Source organism: Vulpes lagopus, chromosome 4 (assembly GCF_018345385.1).
Source record: "Vulpes lagopus strain Blue_001 chromosome 4, ASM1834538v1, whole genome shotgun sequence".
Classification (NCBI taxonomy): Eukaryota; Metazoa; Chordata; class Mammalia; order Carnivora; family Canidae; genus Vulpes; species Vulpes lagopus.
Window position 1 is genome coordinate 36,232,891 of NC_054827.1, and position 18,025 is coordinate 36,250,915.

At 41.6% G+C, this 18,025-nt stretch overlaps 1 protein-coding gene across 11 annotated transcripts in view; it reads right to left on the minus strand.

The window, feature by feature from the left end:
• Window positions 1-293: 293 nt before the first annotated feature.
• The window catches only part of SLC20A2 (solute carrier family 20 member 2), a 102,208-nt gene continuing 84,476 nt past the window's right edge, over window positions 294-18,025 (minus strand). For all 11 annotated transcript variants that reach the window (XM_041752439.1, XM_041752436.1, XM_041752435.1 and 8 more), the window contains 3 exons: window positions 11,435-11,620; window positions 10,417-10,501; window positions 294-1,740 (listed from right to left, as the gene is read on the minus strand). In XM_041752439.1, the coding sequence (XP_041608373.1) occupies window positions 1,576-1,740; window positions 10,417-10,501; window positions 11,435-11,620 (436 nt within the window). In that variant the 3' untranslated portion in view covers window positions 294-1,575. The remainder of the gene's footprint in view (window positions 1,741-10,416; window positions 10,502-11,434; window positions 11,621-18,025) is intronic.

Here is an 18,025-nt window from a genome sequence, read left to right on the forward strand (position 1 = left end):
CCATCCTAGGGCGAACCCTCTCCTGTGAGTTCTTTGCGGAAGAATCAGTGTGTGTGCTAACAGGGAATTTCAGGATGCTGGGCTGTGTCCCTCATGCCTTCCTTCTCTTGCTCACGTGTATCCTGTGAACAAACATGTAAAAGTGGTAAAATAAGAAAGTTATTTGAAAAATCGAATATAAAAATAAGCAAGTTATTTGAAAAATCGAAGTCAACAAATTATGTGGCTTTTATTTTTGTGGAACTTGAACAAACCACGATAAAGATATTTAGAAAAATACTTCAGAGGCAAACTTTTAAGGGGCATTTTTTATTATAAATTTAATATGGTTGATTAATGAAAAATCACAATGAAGTACCAAGAAAACGTTTGTCAATATAAAAATTTTAGCAGCATTTCCATAGTTTCAGGCTCTAACATTAGTCATACTTCCTCCCGCTATCAAAAAAGAATCCAATGGGACTACAGTAGAGCATCAAGATGTTCAGCTTAGTAAAGGCCTCAAGGAAATCCTCAAATCCAGTGTATTGTCTAATATTTCAACTCTCCCTGCTCCTGAATTCCTAGACTGTCCCATCACTCGCCTTAGTGTTTGAGACAAGAATTCTGTTCTTCAGGCTGCCGGGGGAGAACAGGGGTGAGAATTTAAACTGGACTTGATATGTGGTGCCTGATGACACGTCACGCACGTACATCCTCTGCACGGATGGCCACGGACGGCCACACAGGGCTCGCCGGTGTCCGGCATGGCGCACGGGCCCCGGAGTGGGACACGCTGTGACCAGGTGCTGGTGCTCAGGGACCCGGCTGTGTCACTGTGGCACAGATTAGCGGCAGGGTTAATGAGAAGGGGAGACAGACGATATGAAAATATAATACTGGCAAACTATTCCCCTGCTTCTTTGGTACTTTCCAAAAATTCTCTGATCAAAAAAGTGTAAGGGAAGCACGCCATTAAAAAATTATAGCTTTAAGTATTTACAGAAGCAATTCTGATATATTACATAATCGATACACAGTTTATGAACAGATTCCTCAGTGAAAGCACTTGTGAACTCCTGCCACATATTATTCAAGAGCACACCTACGACGTACACCTTCCCAAATGGGCACCATCCATCCCAATTCTCACTTCTAGTATGTTCAATGGGAAAAGTATCACTTTCCAATCTATACTCTCCTTTTAAAAGGTTCTTACGATTTGCCACTGAAATCATTATGTACAAAGATTTGTTGAATATTGAATTCTAGGCAATACATCTCCACTCCCATTTTGAGTATGTTTGAAATAATGCTAGCTATGCTATGTATACATATATATTTAACATATAAGTAACTGCACCACGTTATGTCACCACAATACCAGTTTAATGCACATCATTATGTACAGTAGTTAAGTTAGCTCTGGAGGATGACTCTCTACAGTGCAGGTGAGCAGTGTGGCCTGGAACCATATGAAAGGGACACAGAGAGGCTGGCGAGGAGGCAGCCCGTGCACGGGCAGGACGTGTGTCAATGCCACCCACTCATCCCCTCACCAGACTACCCCTTGTGCACTGGGTGGAAGATGACAGATCACACGTATGGAAGGATCCCGTACATGAGGAGAGCCATGATAGCAGCACTGAACAACCCAGCCACGGGCACAGTCACAAACCAGGCCACGAAGATGTTCCGGAAGAGGCGCCAGTCCACAGCCTTCCGGGAGCGGATCCAGCCCACGGCCACCACTGAGCCCACCTGTGGGAGCACAGACATTGCAGTGTAAGAACAGATGCCACAAGTTTAAAAGTGAGACACACGATCTATATTCAACCAATGTAAACTGGCTGATCTCAGAAGGAAACTGAGTTTAATAAAGTCACCAATTCTTTCCCCTCAATTTGTTAAAAAGTTTTAAAATAATTTCGATTTTATGTATTTTATGTACCTTAGGATTATTCTCCTCAACATATAGTTCCCATATGGCTTCCCACCTATATTCTGCTCTATTTAAGTGGAACATCAGCCAATTACACGATTCTCTTCTCTCCACGGCTTATAAACTGAATTTTTTAAAGCTTTTATTTATTTATTCATGAGAGACACAGAGAGAGAGAGGCAGAGACACAGGCAGAGGGAGAAGCAGGCTCCATGCAGGGAGCCCAATGTGGGACTCGATCCAGGGTCTCCAGGATCAGGCCCCGGGCTGAAGGCGGCGCTAAACCACTGAGCCACCCGGGCTGCCCTAAACTAAATGTTCTTGTTCTAAATATTCCACAGTGAGGATACCGCTTACCACAATGTATAAAACTGCTTTAATTACATGATGGAACGACAATAATGTACCCTTATAACATCATCGTAAATGTTGGAGCTGGAGAAGACCTTAAGAATATCCAACCCACATCATTCATTCTTCAGAGGGTAAAACAGATCCCGAGATGATTCAGGGACATGAGCCGGTCCTATAAATCACAGCAGACCGAAAAGTAGAACTCAGGCCTCTTGATTTCTTTTTTTTTTTTTTAAAATTTTATTTACTTATTTGACAGCGAGAGAGCACAAGTGGGGGCAGGTGTGGCAGAGGGAAAGGGAGAAGCAGATTCTGCTGAGCAGGGAACCCGATGTAGGGCTGGATGCCAGACCCAGGATCATGACCTGAGCTGAAAGCAGATGCTCAACTGACTGAGCCACCCAGATGCCCGTGGGCTCTTGATTTTTTTTTTTTTTTAAGATTTTATTTATTTATTCATGAGAAACACAGAGAGAGGCGAAGACACAGGCAGAGGGAGAAGCAGACTCCATGCAGGGAGCCCGATGTGGGACTCGATCCCAGGACTCCAGGATCATGCCCTGGGCCAAAGGCAGACACTCAACCGCTAAGCCACCCAGGCATCCCTGGCCTTTTGATTTTAAACTTGTTTTGTCCTCTCTCTCAAACTGCCTGGCCATCTTTGTACTTTTGCTAGTGTCAAGTGTATTAAAAAAGTAAAAAGCAAAGTAAAATAAAATAAAATGGAGCACAAATATTGTGGGATCTGAAGTCATGTGTCACTAAATGACAGGTATGGATACTTGAAAATCACAATGTTAATACTGATTCAAATCTTTTCCTAAACATTCACCATTAATTTTACAGTTTGTTGAAAGTTTAAAAAGTAAAAAAGACTCAACTTTATCCTAAAAATGAAAATTGTAAGAAAGTATAATGCCTGTAACATCTCATGCCTCACTTAGGCTCTGGTGGGGCTCAGAGTTCAACAGAATGCCTTATCTGTGGGCTGCATTTTTAATATCCAGATCCCCAGACCAAAGAACAGGCTTTGTTTCTATGGATCTTCAAATACTCCAGAGTCCTCAGTGGCCAATGAGGTTCAAAGAGCAACCAGGTCTAACCACCAGAAAAAACAAAATCCAACACTTTAGATTGTTTATGGATGCAAACTACAACACCAAAACCAGCAGTATATTGAAAGGCAGTTAATCTGTGCCGACCCAAGCCATGATAAGCCAACACACATCCAGGACAGTAACTAACATGCAGGAGGGGCCTTCAAAGTGATTACTGTATTAAGAGTCTTTGGCGCTAACCAGTACCCTGTCTGAACCTGATAATCTGGCTTAGCAGTTCCTACAGCATGAGAGACAACCGAGGTTTTTCTGCTGCCTAAGGGATCAGCTGGTTCCTGCTGGTCCCCTAACACGGTCAAGTCCACAGGCACCAGCTGCTGTTATGCAGCATTGTCTCCCGGGAGCAGGTTTTAGTGCCCCTCTGGTTGTTCTGGACTCCCTTAGGGAGGACACGCTCAAGTTTCCATGTTATCTCTTCCCTCTTCCTTTCTTTCAATGCTTTTTAAAAAAGCATAAAGTTAGAATAATAATATAGCAAGTTTATGTACTAGGAGGAATGGACAATTATCCAGATCCCCAGACACTTATTGTCCTATTTACATATTCCTTTCTTGTATTTCTTTATCAATATACTTTTATTTGTAAATAATAGAGCACATTATTTCTTTTATTAAAAAAATTAACATTAGGGCAGCCTGGGTGGCTCAGCGGTTTAGTACCGCCTTCAGCCCAGGGTGTGATCCTGGAGTCCCGGGATCGAGTCCTGCGTCGGGCTCCCGGCATAGAGCGTGCTTCTCCCTCTGCCTGTGTCCCTGCCTCTCTCTCTCTCTGTCTCTCATGAATGAATAAATAAAATATAAAAAAATTTAACATTATATTACAGGCACCCTCCCATAGTGTTCACAGTCTTTATGATTATCACAAAAAGCAGCATGCCCTTTAGATGGATATACCTTAATTCAACCACTTCTCATTTGCTTCCAATTTTTCTCTATTGAAAATGGTTCCATGATCAATGTATTCATTCATATAGCTTATATTTGGGCTTAAAAAATAATATTCCCTGAAATGGATTATTAAAGGGGGCATTTATTTAGTTTTTATTATTTTAATTCCAACATAGTTAGCATACACGGGTATATTAATTTTAGGTGTACAATAGAGTGATTCAACAACTTAAAGGGTGCATTTGGAAATTATTTTTGAAATAATTTGAAACTTGGAGGAAAGTTGTAACAACTCCATATACCCTTTACCCAAATTCAGTTTTTAACCTTCTGTCACAATCTATGAAGAAACATTTTCATACTATTAAAATACCCTGTTCCTCCTCAACCTCCCTCCCCACCTCTGCCAAAGACTCAGCAATTCCTGTCTTTACTACGATGGTTGCAAAATGGTAATTTGCCAATTCCCTGCCATGTATCAGATGGAGTGCCGCTTAGAGGAACAACAGGATCTTATTACATATTGCCAAACAGTTTTAGAAACAGTTGTAAATGTACAAGGTCATTCATAATTTGTGAATTTCAGCACACTGTAATAATCCTGCAAATTGTTCTGTTTTGCTAACCAATCAACAAAAACGTGTTACTGTTACTTTAATGTGCATCTCTAATTACTCCTAGGCTGAACTTTTATTTTTCCAATTGTACACCAATTGTACACTTTACTGTATATAAAATTATCTCTCCATGTATTTTGACCAACTGGAATCTAAATGTGTCCCCTTAATTATGTGGGGTCTTTATTGAATGGTAATATTAATTCTTATTTAATGCAAATATTTTCTTAATTCACTATTTTGCTTTGTTTCAAAGTTTCTAATTCCATACGACAAAGTATGCTGCACTTTTGTCTTGTGATCTATCCTTGAATATTGATAAATATTTAATTCCATTTTACTGTAAATTTTCTAAAATAAGACTGTTTTATTCTAAATTTTAAAATGTTTTCAAAATGCTATCTACGCCATCAGATATATATTTTGAGAGTTGTGTTTCCAACTTTGTTTTTCTAGATTGACAGCCAGCTACCCAACATCATTTACCCAACATCATCAAACTATATGCTTCTATATAGTAGGTTCTATCTCTGGACTATCTACTGTTTTTATACAAATATCAAATATTTTCATTGTGATAAAATACATATAAAATAACATTTATCATTTTAGCCATCTTTAAGTGTACAACTGAGTGGCATATTTTCACATTGTTTTGCAACCATCAGCACCGTCCATCTTCAGAACTTTGTCATCTTCCCCAACTCAAACTGTTCTCATCCACACTGTTATCCTGCTTCCATGTACTTTCAACTTTCTCTCTGGTTAGGTTAGTCCTTCCTCACTATGTTTTTAGGTCACTTTATGTTCTTGCTAATTTAACCTACCAAATTCACTTTGGTCTCCTTTTGTAAAATTAGAAGAAAAATTTGGTTGGGGTTGTGTTTGCGGGGAACATATATTTTTATTTTTTATTTAAAAAAATTTTTAAGTAATCTGTACAGCCAACGTGGGGCTTGAATTCATGATCCTGAAATCAAGAGCCACATGCTCTTCGGACTGAGCTAGCAGGTGCCCTGCAGGGAACTCCTATCTTTATAAAATTTAGTTTTCCCATCCAATAAACTTAGTTTTCCCATTTAGCTTGCTTGTCTCATCTGCAAGTCTTCTTTCCAAAGTTTTGTGTCTTTTTTTCATATATCCACTCACATTTATTAGGATTATTCAAAAATATCTTTTTGCTGCAATTCTGGAGGTGTTCCTGTTCTTATTACATTTTTGTGCTAGCTATTGCTGACAGACAAGCTCTATAGTTCTGTATTTTTATGGTGGGTTTGGTCATCTTTACAGATTTCTAGCAGTGTTTTAGAGATACATGCTGAATTTCATCAAATGTGTTTCCAGCTTAAGGCCATCACTGGCACCAGGAGCAACAGAATTATTGAGGAGCAGGGAAACCAAAGAGTAAGAATTAGAAAATTAAATTAGAAATTATAATATTAAGTTAAAATCAGTAGTGTTTCCTAAAAGCAATTCCTGTCCAAAGGCTGGCTAAGTAATCATTTATGTCATCAATATAAATGAACAATATGGGTAATTCACAGAAAAGAATAATCCCAAACCACCCTTCCCATGGAATTAAGCCATTTTTGGATAACATCACCACTCTGAATCACTGTTAAAAAGCTCACAAATGCGGGGGAGTCCTGGGTGGCTCAGCAGTTTGGTGCCTGCCTTTGGCCCAGGGTGTGATCCTGGAGTCCTGGGATCGGGTCCCACATTGGGCTCCCTGCATGGAGCCTGCTTCTCCCTCTGCCTGTGTCTCTGCCTCTCTCTCTCTCTCTCTCTCTCTCTCTCTTTCTCTCTCTCTCTCTCTGTCTCCTATGAATAAATAAATAAAATCTTAAAAAAAAAAAAAGCTCACAAATGGAGCACTTGGGTAGCTGAGTCGGTTAAGTGCTTGCCTTCAACTCAGGTCCTGGGATTGAGCCCCATGTCCCGTTCCCTGTTCAGTGGGCAGTCTGCTTCTTCCTCTGCCCCTTCACCCACTTGTACATCCCCCCTCCCCCACCCCACCGGCCAAATAAATAAATAAAATCTTTAAAGATAAAAAAAAAGCTCACAAATGTGTTCAACAGTGGCTACTGTCTGCTGTAGCCAGGGCTGAAGACCAAAGCTGATCAAGGCTCACCAAAGGGAAGAGCAATGAACACGTACAGAAACATACATCTATGGATACTTTTATTTTCAAGAGTTGTTTCTATTTTTTTTTTAACTAAGGCTTTTAACTTTATTTTATTTTATTTTATTTTTTTTTTAAGATTTTATTTATTTATTCATAGACACAGAGAAAGAGAGACAGAGATACAGACAGAGGGAGAAACAGGCTCCATGCAGGGAGCCCGATGTGGGACTTGATCCTGGGTCTCCAGGATCACACCCCAGGCTTCAGGCGGCGCCAAACCGCTCTGCCACTGGGGCTGCCCAGGCTTTTAACTTTAACCTGGGGTACTGTCCCAGGAAAATATCTAGTGAACTGAACTCTCTGATGTAAAATACAGAAAGGTATGACACCGAGAGATTTATAGAGAACAAAACTTGTCTTACCTGTGCCTTCTGAAATATATTATACTATTACATTTTTCTGGATAATAAGACTTTTCTAATTATCCTTTTCCAAATGAAACATTCGACTAACATCTGTATCACTTTGTGGAGGTTTATAAATGTTTTAAAAGGGGGAAAATAAAATTTAAACTATGCTCTTACCTATGTAGTACACTTAGTAAAAAACATGAATGAATTAAAATGCACTCAGATACATTCAAAAGCTTATTTTCAGCAATGGTTTCCATCTTTTTTCCTGCCAAGTTCTTAATGTTTGCCCCCCTTCTGCAGAAGGTGGCTCTAGGCAAAAAACCTAACAGGCAGCTAGGAGAGGAAGCAGGAAGCTGGAAAAATCCAACACGTGGTGTGATTATTCCTGAAAACACAACGGCTTTCAGTTGAGACTTTACGTGGAGGTCAGCGCCCTCTGGATGTTTCCAGAATCACGGTGTTGCACACACAAGCCTTGTTCCTAGCGCCACGTCGTATTGCTCATATTCCCCCCTGCACCTGCTGCGTGGGGCTCAGGGAGGGCTGAGCTGGTGCTGCAGGAGGTTGGGTGCTCTGTGGGAGGCCCGGTGATGGGGGTGGGGGTGATCCCAGGGGTGGGGAGCCAAGTGATCCCGGGAGGCCAGACACTCTGGGGGAGGCCGGGTGATCCTGGAAGGCCGGGTGTTCTGTGGGGGGGCCAGGTGCTCCCAGGAGGCCGGGTACTCCCCTTGAGGGCAGCCCCAAGCCCTTCTCAGCGTCTCACCACCTGGGCTTCAGGCTCCCATCTGTGGTGAGGTTTGGAGAGCTAAGATCCTGACTTTAGTCAAGCTACTGTGGCGCCTAGCTCTGCGCTTTGTCCGTCAGTCCATGACAGGTGACAGTGGTGAGACTGGTCAGGATCCAAGTTGAGGTCTGGCTCCTGTCTACTTGACAGCTGACATCAACTGTGGTCTCGTGTCAAGGAGACTTCATTTTAAGTGCCAACCAGCTATCCTAACTCAACTTACCATCAGCTCTTAGGAAACAAAACCCATCATGTGATTTATGTAGATATTTTAGGATAATGATGACATGTGCATTTATTCATTAAGGTCCTGGACAAACTGAATATAAATCCCTTAGGAGCATCTCCTCATTATAGTATAAATATAAATATTGGGGGAATGACAAAGATAAAAACAGAGAGTATAGGTTTTTATGGGCTCATTATACTTTTCATCTATTTCTATAAATTTATTATAAAGTTTAGTGTTTTTTTTTTTAAGTTTAGTGTTTTAGCAAGAGAAGTATTGTCAGTTATAACACTTTATACATTCATACAGGTTAGACTGCTGATAGGTAACGGTCCAGGGAAACCAAACTTGGTTTTTCAAGAGATCTTTCGACTGGTGTGAAAGAGGTGGCCCTCACTAGGCTTGCTGACATGCAGGGTTAATGATTAAAAAGACAGTAGCATTGATTTAAAAGCAGCCCCAAAGACTCTTCACACCTGCAGAAAAGTTCAAAGCCTATTTCTTTGGGAGAAAAAAATATTTTTAAGGGGCATTTCCTCTATGCTCCCATGCACCAGTGGATTGAAGTTGATGTCGAATAAGGCAGAAGATGATCACTTTTTATTCCACAGAGTTTTGTATTGTTTGAGATATTTCATCGAACATGTGCTTCTTACAACTAACTTTTCAATAACTGAAATCAGAACAGCCACAGTGGTGGGAGGGGAGGAGCACACACCACACTTTTCCTGCCTTCCTTCTTTGTACTTGACAGGTGCGCAGGGCAGGCTGCTGGAGAGCACGGTGGGGGCCACCTGCCAGGTCAGGACCGCAGTCTGGGCCCCTCCCTGCTTGTTCGATCTTGGGGACGTCACTTAACTTGTCTTCAGTTTCCTCATTGGTGAAACTGAGGTCATGTTAGCACTCACCTCAAAAGGTTCTTGGGAGGATTAAACGAGTTAATATTCACAGGGCACTTAAAACAGCACCCGCCCCACATGTCCTAGCTGTGCTTGGTCACCATTACCAAGATCACTGTGACAACTAGGAGGCACAGAGCATGAGGTCAAGGTCTGAATCCTGGCTCGAGCATACACTAAATGCATGATCTTGGGAGAGTGACCTAACTTGGGAGACCTCAGTTTTCTCATCTGTAAATTGGTAATGACTACCAATCTCATAGGGTTGCTGTGGGATTAAATGATGTATTTATTGCACATGTAGGAAGCCCTAAACACAGTGCTTGGCATACCCCAAGCACTCAGTAAGTGCTGGTGATTTTCATAATGAAAATTTGTGGAAATTGAGGATTTTCTATACACTGTTAGCAAAAAAGGAAAAAACAAGGAAACAAAAAGCCTTTTTTCAATGAGGCTGATTCTCCATGCAACAGGCTCCAGATTTGTCAGCTGGCCCGCTTAAAATATCCCCATAAACACAACCTGACATTTTAATATTTGAAGCACCAAGCCTTTCACATTTCATGGTATTTGTTTATAATAAACATTGTTTATTATAATAATATAATAAAATTGGTTGGCATTTTTAAACTGTGTGCGAATGCAGATGGCTGTCTCTGTCTAGGTCACTGCAGTATCTACCATAGTGCCTCACACAGAGCAGGTACGAATGACATGAACAAATGAACCTAGGGAAAATCTGGAAGTGCCTTTTGCTTTGTTGAAGTTAGTGAATATTTTTGTATGTAGGAGGCCCACTGGGTATGTATGACCATTCTCTCCAGATACTGGGCAGACCTGAGTTCTAGTCCTGGCTCCTTCCTGGGTGACCCCAGATAAAGCCCAGAAATGGTACCAAGACCATTTCCTCTTCCTTAATATTTTGAGTTCCTTGCAGCTCCAACACTCCCCATTCTAAGGAATTCCATCCTGCATTTACACAACCAACCCTACACCAGGCACCTCCAGCTCTTCTCAGATCTGCTGGGCGACTGTGTACCAGCCCCAGCAGCCCGACGGACACACCTACCTTGCAGTGCGTGGTGCTGACGGGAAGCCCGACGTTGGAGGCGATCACAACTGTGAAGGCAGAGGCCAGCTCGATGGTGAAGCCGCTGTGGGAGGGGCACAAGAGACACGTCACAGTCACAGGCACTCTCTGTATCAGCCCCACTGACACCCCAGGGCCAGAGTCTCACCAGAACATTCTTTGGGATGACTGTTGGCTGCTGACTGGGCCAGATGACATTAACAGAAAAGGAACTGCTGCATCAGGGCAACAATTCACACTAAAACTGTGCAGTATACTGTTTACAGCCCTAAAAAGCCACCTTTTTCTTATAGGTTTTCAAAAAACACACACTGTAGTAACTAGGTCAGAAATCCCTGCTGTGTACAAAATGCTAAATTAGTCATTTCTAAAGCAGTAGAGAAAAAAAAAATGTCCTCCCATTTTTTTTCAATGTGTACTTATTGCAAAAAAGGGAATTTTGTTCTCAGCTCATTTTTCTTCAAATCAATCTTAAAAAGAGTCTTTCATTACAGTGGGTTTCAAAGGGGAAAAGACTTCTTAGGACAGGTAGTTCCAAGTTTCACTGTATTCTCCAAGTTGTCCTGTGTGTGTGTCCTTAACCCCTAGTGTATGAGGGTCACACACGGAGCGATTGTGTGTGGGGGTGCCCTCCGGGGCTCTGAGCTGCTTCGATCCTGCACGTGAAGCTGGCGTGGCAGGGAACTTTCAGGAAATGAAGACCCTGGGCACAAGGCAGTGTGCATCCCCATGGCCTCCCCCTCCCAAGGGGTGACACCGGAGGGGAGCCTGGCCTGGGCCAGGCCTGGGGCTTCTCTTCCCCTTCCCTCCTGCTCCCCAAAGGCTCTCCCTCCTGCTCTCCCCACCTCGCACTCTCTCCCTGACCTGCCCCCATGGATGGAGGGGGTGTGCGGTGCATCGGGGGCGACCACGGTGCTGAGCCCTTGCCTCACTGGGACCTCGGCCTGGGGCCTCAGACAGGACGGTGGCCCTGCCATCCTGCCAGCCCTCAGCTTACCTGGAAGGCGTGATGGGCGTGAGGTCCTTGCCCATGGTCTGGATCACTCTTCTGCCCCAGACCCACAGGCCTGTACAGATGCCAACTCCTCCATAAAACAGCAGCCAGACAGGGGTAACTGCCTCTTGCAGGACTGCGCCTTGCTCGTAAATCAGCCACAAAGCCACCAGGGGACCAATGGCATTACTGGGAGGGAAAAAGAGACGAGTGACACACATGTGGCGGCGCACAAGGCCCTGTGCATGACACATGGTGGCTGCCGGGCTGGAGGAAAGTCCATCTGACTGTGTCTGTGCACCGCCCAGGCAACCTAGTGCTGACTGAAATGGTTTATTAACTTTTTTATTATGGTGAAAAAAACCCCTGGACTTACTACTTTAACCATTTTTAAGTGCACAGTGGAGTCACGGTAAGCAGTGCACACCATTGTGCACTGGATCTCTAGGACCCCCTCACCTTGCAAATCTAGAATCTGGCACCCACAGAACAGCTGGTCCCTTGGCCCCTTCCCCTGGCGGCTCACCACCACCTTTCTGTTTCTAGGGGCCAGACTACTCTCGGTACCCCACAGAAGTAGAAGGGTTCAGTACGGGCCTTTTGGTGACAGGCTTATTTCACTCTGATGATGTCCTCAGAGCTCATCCATATGGTAGCACAAGTCCCCTTTCAAGGCCAAACACTCACTGGATGTACAGCGGCATCTTGTACAGTGTTCACCTGCCACGCGTACTTGGCTCACTCCCGCCCCTTGGCTACTGTGAATGATGCCGCATGGACCCGGGGGTGCAGATACCTCCTCAAGACCCTGCCTGTAGTTCTTCTGGGGACGTACTCAGAAGTAAGCTTGCTGGATCTTTCAGTGTTCTACTTTTCATATTTTGAGGAAGCTCCAGACTGTTTACCACAGCAGCTGCACCGATTTACACACCCACCAACAGTGCACGAGACCTCCAGTGTCTCCATATCCTCGCCAACACTTGTCATTCTGTTTTTTTTTTTTTTTTACAGTAGCCCCCTTCCTGGGTGTGTGACTTACTAATTTTTTAAAGTACTGAAATATCACAAGTGGATACAAAAACTCAGTTCTTTTTTCTCTTCCATTTTTCCTCTATTTCCATTGTCATTACCAGCATTGCTACTAATACTGGCTACCGGTCGGGCAGCTGTGTCAGCACCCATGTGATGGACTGCAAACACCGTCTCTAATCGTGACTTCTCACACCCACCCTGCAACTAGGTATTGTTGCTTCCATTATACTGGAGCAAATGGATGCCAAAGTCTTGTCAGCAGCGAGGCAGGACTCAGGTGCTCATGTTCTTTGCCCCCAACCCACTGTCACTCAGGCCCTTAGCAGGCACACGTGGACTGATTTGGGGGATGCCACAGTTTTGTTTTGTTTTAAGTAGGCTCCATGCCCAGTGTGGAGCCCAACTAGGGGCTTCAGCTCATGGCCCTGAGATCAACACCTGAGCTGAGACCAAGAGTTGGATGCTTAGCTGACCAAGCCACTCGGGTAGGGCATTCTTTGGTGAGGTGTCTGGTAAGGTGTTTGGCCCATTTTTTAATTGGGTTGTTTGTTTTCTTATTGTTGTGGGTTTTTTTTTTTTAAGATTTTATTTATTTGACAGAGAACACAAGCAAGGGGAGCTGCAGAGGGAGAGGGAGAAGCAGACTCCTCCTGAGCAGGGAGCCAGACATGGGGCTCAATCCCAGGACCTGAGCTGCAGGCAACACTGAACAGACTGAGCCACCCAGGCACCCTTATTGTGGAGTTTTAAGAGTTCATTGTATATTACTATTCTAGCAGATATGTCTTTTGTAAATGTTTTCTTTCAGGTTCTGCCTTGTCTTCTTATTCTCTTGACGCCGTCTTCCACAACACACAAGTTTCCAATTTTAATAAAGCCCAGTTTATCTAGTATTTCTTTTATTGACTGTGCCACTGGTGTTTTATCTAAAGAGTCATCTCCATACCCACAGTCATCTATGTCTTCTCCTGTTTTATCTTACTAGGAGTTTTATAGTTTTTCACTTTACGTTTAGGCTTGTGATCCATTTTGAGTTACTTTTTCTCAAGGCTGTAAGGTTTATGTCCAGATAGGGTTTTCTTTTTGCACATGGATGTCTAGTTGTTCCAGCACCGTTTGTTGAAAAGACTCTCTTTGCTCCACTCTATCTCCTTTGCTCTTCCTTTATTAAAAATCAACTGACTATATTTATGGGGGCCTATTTCTGAGCTCTATTCTGTTTCACTGATTTAACTAACTATTCTTTTTACCAATACCATACAGTCGGGGATCCCTGGGTGGCTCAGTGGTTTAGTGCCTGCCTTTAGCCCAGGGCGCGATCCTGGAGTCCCGGGATCGAGTCCGGCGTCGGGCTCCCGGCACAGAGCCTGCTTCTCCCTCTGCCTGTGACTCTGCCTCTCTCTGTCTCTCTATCATGAATAAATAAATAAATCTTTAAAAAAAAATACCACACAGTCTTGATTACTGTAGCTATATTCTAATAAGTCTTGATGTTGGGTAGTATTGGTCCTTCACTCTGTCCCATTCCTTCAGTAAGGTGTTGGCTAATCAGAGTCTATTGCCTTTTTTTTTTTTCCAGGAGCAAGAGGGAGACCACTTTTATTGCCCGCCCTAGACTGGAGCCCAGTGTGGGTGGGACAGGAGGGATTATGACCTGCTGTGGACAGTAAAGGTGCTCTCAGCAGATGTGGGCCATGTCGCTAAGAAAGGGTGCAGAGCTGGTCCATCCAGAGCAGTGCCTCATGCTGCAGGGGCGTGCAGCATGTCTATCGCCTTTCCTTATAAACTTTACTGTTTGTTGATATCCACAAAATAACTTGCTGGGATTGTAATGAATTTATAGATCAAGATGGGAAGAACTGACACCTTGACAATGTTGAGTCTTTCTATCCTTAAATGTGGAAAATCTCCCCATTTCTTTGATTTTATTCATTAGGTTTGTAGTTTTCTGCATCTAGATCTTATACATATTTTGTTAGATTTATACCTAAGGATTTCATTATATAAACAGTATTCTTGATTTTGTTGTTGTTAAGGTTTTATTTACTTGAGAGAGACAGAGAGTGAGAAAGAGAGCATGAGAGAGGGGAGGGTCAGAGGGAGAAGCAGACTCCTCACTCGTCTCGTGGGGAGCCTGATGCCGGGCTCAATCCTGGGACCCTGGGATCATGACCTGAGCCCACGGCAGGCACTTACCTGACTGAGCCACCCAGGTGCACCCAGTACTCTGTTTTTAATTTCAAATGCCACCTGTTCATTACTGGTATGTTGGAAAGCAACTGACTTTTGTCTATTAACCTTGTGTCCTGCAACCTTGTTATAACTGCTTATACATTTCAGGAGTCTGTTGATTCTTTTCCATTTTTTTACATAATCATGTCATCAGCAAACAAAGACCATTTTCTTTCTTCCCGGTCTGTAATCCTTGTATGTATACCTTTTCATCTCTTATTGCATCATCTAGAACTTAGAGTACATGTTGAAAAGGAGCGGTGAAAGGAGACATCCTTGCCTTGCTCCTGATCTTAGTGGGAAAGCTTTCAGTTTGTCATCATTAATTATAATGTGGGCTGTAGGTCTTCTGTGGATATTCTTTATCAAGTTGAGGAAGTTCCCCTTTATTCTTACTGAGAGTTTTTACCATGAATAAGTGGTGAATTTTGTGAAATGATTTTTCTGCATCTATTGATATGATCATGTGATTTTTCCTTTTTAGCCTATTGATGTGATGGATTACATTAACTGATTTCTGAATGGTGAACCAGACTTGCATACCTGGGATAAACATCATGTGGTCATGGCATGTAATTCTTTTTATACACTGCCGGATTCAGTTTGCTAATATTTTGTTGAGGATTTGTACATCCATGTATGTGACAAACACTAGTCTGTAGTTTTCTCTTATGTCAATGTCTTTTCTGGCTTTGGTAATAAGGTAATACTGGCCTTACAGAATAAGTTAGGAAGTACTCCCTCTCCTTCTATATTCTGAAGTAGACTGTAGAGAATTGGCATAATTTCTTCCTTAAATGTTTGGCAGAATTCACCAGTGAACCCATCTGGGCACGGAGCTTTTTTTTTCTTAATTTAATCTTTTAATTTTTATATATTTATTTAATTTTTTATTTTTCATTTGGTGTGGAGATTTCTGTTTTGGAAAGTTATTATATGATTTATTTAAGTTCTTTAGTAGATACAGGCCTTTTCAGATAGTCTGCTTCTTCTTTTTTTTTTTTTTTTTTTAATTTTTATTTATTTATGATAGTCATACAGAGAGAAAGAGAGAGGCAGAGACACAGGCGGAGGGAGAAGCAGGCTCCATGCGCCGGGAGCCTGATGTGGGATTCGATCCCGGGTCTCCAGGATCGCGCCCTGGGCCAAAGGCAGGCGCCAAACCGCTGCGCCACCCAGGGATCCCAAGTCTGCTTCTTCTTTCGTGAGTTCTGACAAATGGTGTCATTCAAGGAATTAGTCTTTTTCATCTAGACTATCAAATTTATGGACAAAGTGGTTCATTACTGAAGTCTGCTTTTTCATTTCTGATATTAGTAATTTGTATCCTCTCTTTGTCTTAGCCTGGCTAGAGGGTTATCAACTTTATTAATCTATTCAAAGAATTAGCCTATGGTTTCACTTATTTTCTCTTTTGATTTCCTGATTTCAATCTCACTGATTTCTTTTCTAATTATTTCCTCTGCTTACTTTGGATTTAATTTTCTCCTCTTTTTCTAGGTTCTTTAGATAGGAATTTAGACTACTGATTTTATATATTTGTTCTTTTCTAATATATACATCCAATGCTATAAATTTCTAACCACTGTTTTTGCTGCATCCCACCAATTTTGATGTGTTTTCATTTTAATTTAGTTTAAAATATTTAAAAATTTATCCTCTGATCCATGTATTATTTAGAAGTGTGTTATCTCCTCTTCTTGTATTCTGGGATCTTCCAATTATCTTTCTGTTATGGATTTCTAGTTTAATTCCATTGTACTCTGAGAGCAGACACTGTATTAGCTCTGTTCTTTTAAATGGGTTCGGGTGTGTTTTATGGTCCAAAATATAGCCCATCTTGCTGAATGTTCCATATAAGCTTAAAAAGAATGTGAATTCTGCTTTGTTAGATGAAGTAGTAGTCCACAGATGTCAGTTATATCCAGTTGATTTGATGAGTTTATTGAATTCAATATATCCTTACTAATTTTCTGTGTCTGTTCTGTCTGAAATTAATATAGTAACTTCTGTTTTCCTTTGATTAGTGTTAGCATGGTACATTTTCCTCCTTCCATTTCTTTTTAAACTGAATGTCTGTCTGTCTGTCTGTCTGTCTCTCTCTCTCTCTCTATATATATATATATTTTAAAGATTTTATTCATTTACTCATGAGAGACACAGAGAGAGAGAGAAGCAGAGACACAGGTAGAGGGAGAAGCAGGCTCCATGCAAGGAGCCTGATGTGGGACTCAATCCCGGGACTCCAGGATCATGCCCTGGGCTGAAGGCAGGCGCTAAACTGCTGAGCCACCTGGGATCCCCAGAATGTGTCTTTATATTTAAAGTGGATTTCTTATGGCAACATATATTTGGGTCTTGTTTTTTGACACAGTCCAACAATTTCTGTCTTTTAATAGATGCATTTAGACCACTGACATTCAAAATGATTACTGATGTAGGAGGATCAATATCTACCAAATCTGTTACTCTTTTCTATTTGTTGGCCTTATTGTTTCCTATTTTTGTCTTCCAATTTTTTTTTGCCCTTTAATTGAGCATTTTGTATGATTTCATTTTCTCTCCTCTTGAACAGTTCAAACTCATGTTGTTCGAAAATCAATTATATATACATACATACGTATATAGTTATCTATGTAGGTACATATATACATATACAGTTGTGTGTATGTATGTATGGATGTGTGTGTGTGTGTATAGTTTATTCAATTGTGGTCTGAGAGCAGGCATTGTATTATTTCTATTCCTTTTAATTTGTTGAGATATGTTTATATATTAAACTATATTTAGGTAACTGTATACATAATACATATTAGCATACATAACTGAATAATTGATACACTGTTAGAATCATTTTGAAATGTTATCTTTTAGACCAATTAGGAATAAGAAAAACACTTATTTTTGCCTTTAACTTAATCCTTCTGTGATGTTCTTCCTATCTTTATGTAAATCTGAGTTTCTAAGCTATATTATTTTTCTTTTCTCTGAAGAATTTCTCTGAACATTTCTTGCAAGGCAAGATATTTCTCTGGCAACAAACTCCCTTAGTTTTTGCTCACTTTAGAAGGTCTTTTTTTCCTTCACTTCTGAAGAACAATTTCACAGGGTATGTAATTCTAGGTTGGTGGATTTTTTTTCCCTCAATACTTTGAATATTTCCCCTTATTCTCAAGTGCATGGTTTTGAGGAGAAGATGGATGTAATTCTTATCTTTGTTCCTCTGTAAGTTTTTTTTCCTCTGGCTTCTTACAGGAATTTATCTTTCATTTTCCTTCCTTTTTTTTTTTCTTTTTTAAAGATTTTATTTATCCATTCACAAGAGATACA